This window comes from Podarcis erhardii (genome assembly GCF_964252035.2).
Source record: "Podarcis erhardii genome assembly, chromosome: 1".
Lineage (NCBI taxonomy): Eukaryota > Metazoa > Chordata > Lepidosauria > Squamata > Lacertidae > Podarcis > Podarcis erhardii.
Window position 1 is genome coordinate 126,176,202 of NC_138497.1, and position 8,910 is coordinate 126,185,111.

General features: G+C 46.3%; 1 protein-coding gene across 1 annotated transcript in view; it reads left to right on the plus strand.

Moving 5' to 3' along the window:
• The window catches only part of STAT1 (signal transducer and activator of transcription 1), a gene marked incomplete at its 3' end in the record, with an annotated part of 31,274 nt that extends 26,945 nt beyond the window's left edge, over positions 1 to 4,329 (plus strand). The window contains exons 20-22 of the mRNA XM_081850385.1: positions 1,296 to 1,435; positions 2,653 to 2,838; positions 4,253 to 4,329. Of these exons, the coding sequence (XP_081706511.1) occupies positions 1,296 to 1,435; positions 2,653 to 2,838; positions 4,253 to 4,329 (403 nt within the window). The remainder of the gene's footprint in view (positions 1 to 1,295; positions 1,436 to 2,652; positions 2,839 to 4,252) is intronic.
• Positions 4,330 to 8,910: the final 4,581 nt, after the last annotated feature.

The window sequence follows — 8,910 nt, forward strand, 5'->3', positions numbered from 1 at the left end:
TAAAGGTGTTCCGGTTGGAATTGGGCATCTTACAATGCAGTCTTTGTGCATCTACTCCAATATAAGCGTCATTGAATTCATGGGATTTTATTCCCAGGACCCTTGTCTTCCCCCTTGAAATCAGTGGTGCTTAAACAATGCTTAGCTTTGCCCCCGCCAAAAAAAGAGAGAACATTTTGCATATGGAATAGCCTTGGGGGCATGAGGAGAGAGAAAAACAATGAAGGAGATTTCAGTTTTAAGGTAAGAAGGTTTACGGCAAGGATGGGAATCTGTTGCCCTGCAGATGTTGTTGCAATTCAGCTCCTCCCTGCCAGAATGACAGACAGTCAGAGATTTTTGGGAGTTGCAGTTCAGCAATATCTGGAAGGCCACACTTTCCCTGCTCCTGGTTTAGGGACTGTTGTCAGAACAACAGCTCAAAGACCATTAAAAAGCAGTTTAAATGGCTTATTATATATATGCTGGTAGGCTCCAAACAACAGCAGTCTAATTAATTGTGTAAACAGTAATTGCTCAGACCATCAAACGATAGGCAGTGCTGAACGTGCACCCATTTCTCAAAACAGAACTTTAATTGCCCTGAAATTGCTTTTTTTTTTTTTTTACGGCACAGTATAAAGTATATATGGGGAAGAAGCTGGGGGATAGATAGACCTCTAGAGAGCTATTGTAGCTTGTTATCCACAGCATAGCAAACAGGTTTACTGAGAACATAAAAGCGTTTTTATGGCTTGCCTTCACTATGAAAAAGCAAGTAATGTAAAGAGACGGATAGATGGGACCTGCTGGAATATTTGCAGAATATTTGGGAGCTTAGGGATGTGGGTGGCGCTGTGGGTTAAACCACAAGAGTCTAGGACTTGCCGATCAGAAGGTCGGCGGTTCAAATCCCCGCGACGGGGTGAGCTCCTGTTGCTCGGTCCCTGCTCCTGCCAACCTAGCAGTTCGAAAGCACATCAAAGTGCAAGTAGATAAATAGGTACCGCACTGGTGGGAAGGTAAATGGCGTTTCCGTGCGCTGCTCTGGTTCGCCAGAAGCGGTTTAGTCATGCTGGCCACATGACCCAGAAGCTGTACGCCGGCTTCCTCGGCCAATAAAGCGAGATGAGCACCGCAACCCCAGAGTCCGCCACAACTGGACCTAATGGTCAGGGGTCCCTTTACCTTTACCTTAAACAGCGAAAAGGTTCTGCCTTGACCCCTCCCCTCCAAATTAAGGTGAAGGAAATGAGAAACAATTAGCAAGTTGCATCCCTAATTTATAATGCAACTTTTGATTTTGAACATTTCAGAAGCATCATAGGCTTCATAAGCAAAGAACGAGAACGTTGCTTGCTCAAGAATAAGCCCACCGGGACCTTCCTCCTGAGGTTCAGTGAAAGTAGTCGAGAAGGAGCCATCACTTTTACCTGGGCAGAAGGACCACAAAATGGTAGGCAAACAATCAAAAAGAACACTCATTTTGTGTTCAAGGGCTTAATTTTTTTTTAATACATTAAAAAAATATATTTTTTTAAACCCATCCAATTTCATATTTTTGGGGGGGCAGCACACATACTAAAATTGGAATGATACAGAGTAGATTATCATAGTCCTTGCACAAGGATGACACACAAATTCGTGAAGCGTTCCATTTTTTAAAAAAATTGTGCATGTGCCATTCTTCCAAGTTTTTCGTCTGATACCTGCATACAAGGAATGGTAGAATTCTTAAAAGCATCTTCACGTGGAACACTACCAAGATTGATACAGTGGTACCTCGGGTTACATATGCTTCAGGTTACAGACTCCCCTAACCCAGAAGTATTACCTCGGGTTAAGAACTTTGATTCAGGATGAGAACAGAAATCACAGCGGCGGCGGGAGGCCCCATTAGCTATAGTGCTGCTTCAGGTTAAGAACAGTTTCAGGTTAAGAACGGACCTCCGGAACGAATTAAGTCCTTAACCCGAGGTACCACATGTTCATTGAAGCCTTGCTCTCCAAGCACAGTTGTTTTTTGAATTGGGCCTCCTACACAATAATAATGCTTATCACTAAGCTATGGAAATTTTCTCTTGCGCCCCAATTTCTCAAAAAAATAAATAAAATTGGAATGTTCCTTCCTTTGAAACAAGTCTCTTGCTTCCTGTTTTCCTCTTGGCATAATTGTGGGAAAGAGAGCCTAGGCAGGGATTTTGAGAGAAACGAGAAAATGGAGAAAAACATGGAAGGAGAAGCTGGTTTGTTTTTCTGACTGCTGTGTAATTGGAATTTATAAGATTATGGAACGCAGAAATTATATACATCATCCAACCATTAATTCTAGCACGCGGGGGGGGGGGGGGCATATAAATTGTATAATTTGGCATTTGAAGGATTGGCATTATTAATTATAATTTCGTGTTGGCATAATGAGGCTTTTATTGGATTATTGTAATTGAAAACTAATAAAAATTATTTTTTAAAAAAATGGAAGGAGAAGTTGGCAACTTCTTAAGAGCCATCCTCCTTTTAACTCGTGGTGAATGTTAACCCTAATGTGAAGGATAAACAGTAGATAGCAGCTTTCTGAGTTCTGTTAGTTTCTTAGCAGACCAAGTGTGTTGAAAGTTGAGTTTCTGATTTAATTCTTCTCTCTCCACCCCCACCCCCCTGGCTTTGTACCAGATAATTTATGTCACTCAGTGGAACCCTACACAAAGAAGGAACTCTCTGCTGTTAGCCTGCCCGATATTCTTCGCAGCTACAAGGTGATGGCGGCTGAGAATATTCCGGAAAACCCCCTGAAATTTCTTTACCCAGATATTCCCAAAGACAATGCCTTTGGAAAATACTACTCCAGGCCCAAAGAGTGTGAGTATTTTTCCTTTGAAACAAAAACATGTGTTGTGGTCAGTTCCATGAAGCATCAGTAGCTGAATTTGTAGCAGTGAAAAGCCATGTTCTTTTTAAAAAAAAACAATTTCCTCTCATTGCCCACTAAATTAGGAGTGCCACCCCATCTTTGTTTCCTGGACCTCAAACAGGGATGGCACTTGTGGGGGACAGGGGGCAGCTATAAGGAAAATAGCGGGGAATAGCAGCAAGCAGGTGATTTGAAATGTAGTCTTGTCCATTGCATTTTCCAGTGCTTTTTTTTCTTTAAAAAAATGTTTAGGGGTACTCTCGTTTTCCTACTCATATTGAAATACTGCCCCTCAGTGAGGCCAGACTTGGATTCACAAAATGTTTAGGGGTATGCGTCCCCCCCCAAAAAATAGCACTGGCTTTCCCCCCAGTTCTAGACCTGACAATGCACGTTTTGACCATTCTGGGTGCATCCTCTGTGATATCATAGTCGCCAATATGGACAGAATTGTTACGGGGTTGGAATTCCAACATCAGTGTTTTCAGTCGGCACAAGCGTTTCATCTTGCCGAGCAGAACAACCCCACCTTTTCCCCCCACCCACCACATGCCGTTTTGGAGGGTCTCTCTTAGCCCCACCCCAAGCCAATTGGGTGCAGAGGGTGGGGGGGCTCCATTGTACGTGCAGAAGTCCTTGCTGGAGGCTTCCGCTGGCAAGTCTCGTTCGATGAAACCCGACCGTTGTCTTTACATTAAAGTGAAGTCCCAAGAAACGTTGGGAGTGCTTTTGTAGTATTTTAATATTCTGTTAGGGACGCGGGTGGCGCTGTGGGTTAAACCACAGAGCCTAGCACTTGCCGATCAGAAGGATGGCGGTTCGAATCCCCACGACGGGGTGAGCTCCCGTTGCTCGGTCCTTGCTCCTGCCAACCCAGCAGTTCGAAAGCATGTCAAAGTGCAAGTAGATAAATAGGTACCGCTCCAGCAGGAAGGTAAACAGCGTTTCTGTGCGCTGCTCTGGTTCGCCAGAAGTGGCTTGTCATGCTGTTCACATGACCCGGAAGCTGTACGGCCAATAAAGCGAGATGAGCGCCACAACCCCAGAGTCGGCCACGACTGGACTGGACCTAATGGTTAGGGGTCCCTTTACTTTACTAATATTCTGTTGGAAGCCACCCAGAGTGGCTGGGGAAACCCAGCCAGATGGGTGGGGTATAAATAAATTATTATTATTATTATTATTATTATTATTATTATTATTATTATTATGCTAGGGGTTGGAATATCTGCACGGCTCTCCGGAAGTTGCTAGAATCTCAACTACCGTGAGCCCCTGACCATTGGCTATTTTTGGCTGGATCAACCAGTTCCGTAGTTACTAAAACTGGGTTTTGTATGTGTTTTTCTTTCATCCTTTTAGCCGCAGAACCCATGGATGTGGACGGCGGAGGAAAAGGATACATCAAAACTGAATTAATCTCTGTGTCTGAAGTGTGAGTTTGCTGAGAAGACAGCTGAATGTACTTTCAAAAACACACACACACAAAAAAACACGGTGATAGATGCTAAGAAGTGAAATTCCTGTGTTGTTATTACAGGGTAGAACACTCCCCACCCCCACCGCCCCACGTATACACACACACACCTTCCTTGCTGCTTTTTCAGTTCAGACCTTCAAAGTGACCTCTGGGGTACCAGCACAGCTGAACGATATAACCTGTTCATGCCTAGGCTGACTCCAGAAGCTCCTCCCATGGACTATCTTGCCTTCCAAACACACCATCACTTAGTGATGCACTGCGCACTTGGAGGAGGAGGGGGGGGTGGAAAAACCTCACGCACAAAGAAATGTCAAAATAAAATGTTAATTTCGATATTGGTATAATGTGCTTCTTTGGTGGTACTTAATTTGGGGTTGGCAACCAGATTTCCCCAGGGCTTTTTTTGTTTCTTGTTTTGTTTTGTTTTGTTTTGTTTTTGGAAGAGGGGCAAAGGGTTACGGCTACTGGGTTATCAGCTGGCAAGGGGATGCAGCCTGGGGGGGCGGGAGTCTAAAGGGAAGGGACTCGGAGCCCAGGTGGTTCTGCACAAAGGAGCAGCAATGCTTTAGGCAGGCATTAAGTGGGGAGAGAAACCTGGTTTCAGTTTTCTCCCTGCCCCCTTCTGCTTGTCCCACCACTCAGGTCAGTCTTTCCTTTGCTAAATCTCTGTGTCATCTCCCTGCCCACTGTCTGCATTCCTCTGTTTCCCCTTCCTCCATAAATCCAAAATTGCACCCTCCATTCCCTAGCTTCCCCCTCTCTTTCCCACTGGAACACTCAACACCTCCCCCCCCCACCAACCCAGTCTGCTCCTTCAGTTAGTGTGTTTCAATATTCTGATTTAAAACTTCCCCCTTGTGTGTGTGAGATAGATAGATAGATAGATAGATCCCGATCCATTTGACTCTCTCTAAACAAATTAGATTGTAAGCCTAGAAGGCAGGGACACTTGTCTTGTTGTATGTGTTTTGATACAGTTCCCAGTTCTTAAATGCTAATAAAGTTTATAGGCTACTTTTCTATCCTAGAGAGCCCTTTTGTCAGTTTCCAGCTAAATAATTGAGAACACAGTATGCCACTGTAAGTTAAATATTCCAGAATTCTCTCTTGTCCATCCTTCGGGGAGCAGGCTCCATCAGCTTTGTAGCCACTCCCCCTAGGATGACATCATCAACCAAATATGGGTAAATGGGTGGAGCTATAGCTTAGCAGTAGCGCAGTAGCTTTGCAATCAGAAGGTCTCTGGTGTCTCCTTGTAGGTGTGGGAATCCTTGGAAAACCACTACCAGTCAGTGTAGGTAATATTTCTCTTAACTGACCATATTTTTTTTTAAGGTGTTGTCCAATTAACCAGGATTACCTTTTAAAACTGATTTATTAAAGGGTTTGGAGCCCTAATTTTTAATGTCACACTAGCCCAGCCTCCCAAAGTGTCCTAACAAATAGATCTGGTAAAGTCATGGTTTTTAGAAAAATAATAATAATAATGTATGACATGGCAACAGTCGGAAGAGTTTTAAGGCCATCTCCTTACAGCATGCCTTCATCTTCTTGCCTCACGTTTGCATTTTGCCATGCATGAAGGAAAAGGTGCTTCTTTGTGAGTAGGAACAGGTCCAAGATGTGTGCTGCTCAAAGTTGAGAGGGTTGCCTCTGTGTATTCTTTCCAATATGTTGCTTTTTCTGTGTGCAGTATGTAGGATATTCAAACACACAATCTCTCCCTGCCCCTCTGAATTCGTGCGCTAGCTCCTTACCGGGCTGCTTCTATTTAATTGTGCATGCCTGAGCATGGATTGCATGCGCAGTGTATCAAATAGGAAGGTGTGGCTATCCTAACTTAATGCTTGCATTGCCAGTTAGGGGATGATTCCCCACTTGGGTCCGGTTCACGTTTGGCAAGGGTAATGCTGGACTTCTATGCCCTAGTAGTATTGGGGGATGCTGTTAAAATTCTACTGTGCTGTTCAAAGCGATCCGATTATCTTAGCAGGGCAAGAAGGGCTGTTGGGCTTACCTTGCCTTTGGGCAACGCTTAATGGTTTCAAGCACTTTAAATTAAGAGTTTGGCCATCCTGTACTGCAGGGGTGAGGAGAACCCGTCTCCCTCCAGATGCTGTTAGACTCCGACTCCCATCTGTCACACCCAGTTTGGCTTTTTGCTGGGGAAGGTGGGAACTGGTCTCCCAACATCTGTTCGGCGTCTGGTTCCCCAGCCTTCTTTATACCAGGACTAGTGATTCACTGGTTGCTCCCAGCTCATTAGAAACAGTCACGTTCTTGTTGTTTTCTCTCCCCCCCCCCTTCTTATCTTGCAGCCACCCCTCCAAACTGCAGAGCACGGATAACCTCTTGCCAATGTCCCCGGAAGAGTTTGACGAGGTCAAACGAGCGATAGGCTCTGCAGACATGATGGTGAGTCAGCCACAAAGCTTCTGAAGCCTTGCTTATCTGTCATGGATGAAATAAATTCACATAGTGCCGCCATCCCCAAGAGTCTTAGCGTGATCTTATATAATATAATAATAAAAATTTATTATTTATACCCCGCCCATCTGGCTGGGTTTCCCCAGCCACTCTGGGCGGCTTCCAACTGAATATTAAAAACAATGCAGCATCAGACATTAAAAACTTCCCTAAGCAGGGCCGCCTTCAGCTGTATTTTAAAAGTAAAATAGTTGTTTATTGCCTTGACATCTGGTGGGAGGGCGTTCCACAGGGCAGGCGCCACTACCGAGAAGAACCTCTGCCTGGTTCCCTGTAACTTGGCTTCTCGCAGTGAGGGAGAAGGCCCTCGGCGCGGGACCTCAGTGTTCTGGCTGAACGATGGGGGTGGAGACGCTCCTTCAGGTATACTGGACCGAGGCCGTTTAGGGCTTTAAAGGTCAGCACCAACACTTCGAATTGTGCTCGGAAACATACTTAGTAACATCATAGGAACACAGGGAAGAGCTTCTTGCTGAGCAGCAGTTAGTAAACTCTACAGGTGCGATTCAGCAATCCCCTACGGCAGTGGTTTTCAACCAGTGCACTGTGGCACCCTGGGGTGCCTTGAATCGTGGTCAGGTTTGCCCTCCCTCCCTCCTTCCTTCCCACCCTCTTCTCTGATGCCCTCACATCTCCCCCTCCAGAGGCTTGCACAGCTGTTGAAGCGAATGGTGCCTCTGGGACCAGCCGGGTTGCTGGTGGCCTCAGTAAGCAAGCAAGCAAGCAAGGATTCCTAAGGAGAGGAGAAGGGAGACGGAAGGAGGCTGAGGGAACCCTCCATAAGGGTGCCCAAGAAAGGTGTGAGGGGCTGACAGCTCAGCAGGCAAGGGGTGACATACCGTACTTCTCTCTCTCTATAGGACACACTTTTTCCCCTCCAAAAATTAAGGGGAAATGTGTGTGCGTCCTATGGAGCGAATGCAGGCTCCTTGGCTTCAGCGATAGCAACGTGAAGCCTCCGAAGCGCAGAGGCCCCTCTCGCTCTCCAGGCTTCAGGGATAGCCGCCTGAAGCCTTCAGAGCACAGCGCGAGTTCCCGCTGCGTTCCGGAGCCTTCAGGTTCCTTTCACTGAAGGCAGGAGAGTCTTGCTCTCCTGGCTTCAGCAAAAGGAACCCAAAGGCTGCGGAGCACAGCGGGAAGTCGCGCTGCGCTCCGAAGGCTTCAGGGATAGCCGCGCATGGCTTCCTCTTTAGCAGTGCACAACCTCTCCAGCTGGTTGATATTTTTTTCTTGATTTCCCCCTCGAAAATCTAGTTGCGCCTTATGGTCTGATGCGCCTTATGGAGCGAAAAATACGGTAACTGAGCTCCTGAGCCCCACAGGGGAGCCACAGAAAGAATGTAGTTGGAAGCAGTAGACTCAAAAAAGCTTGAAAACCTCTGCTCTGCAGAACTGAAAAAGCAACCCTGGAGTCTGTTAGCTTTAAGGCAAAATCGTATTTCTGCATATATGTTTGTCTACCTTTCCCCCTTTGCCTGGGGGATTCTCAACTCTGGATTTCCTCCAATGAGCAGAGGTGTAAACCCCAGGGTTCAGCAAGGTTTACTTCACCTGGGCCGGTTCACTCCGGCAGAGATCCCTCTGGGCTGGATCACGAACAAGATCCGGCATCTGTGCAGACACAGTTTTCAACGCTGCGGAAGCAAGTCCCTGCACCACGTTGCGCCGGTTTAGCGCAGCACACGGGGACTCGCCAAGCGGGCGACTCAGTTCAGGGGCAGCTCATGGGCCGGTTAAATGACCCCCGTGGGCCGCTTGTGGCCCCTGGGCCTTAGGTTGCTGACCCCTGGTGTAGACTATGGATATAAGGTTTCTTCTTCAAGGCAGCATAACTGAGCTGTCCCTTTTATCTTAAACACCAATTATAACTTACTCAAAGCCACCCGGCACAATTTATAGGAATCCCAATTTTAACCCTGGTCTTCCTGTTAAGAGACACCGTTTTTTGGTGTGGGGGGGAGTGATGATGAAGTGGAAAATAGGCCATTGTGCAGACTTGGCTTTGCCCCACTGCTTTTTGAGTTAATGCAGGGCATTGTATCTGCTTGCA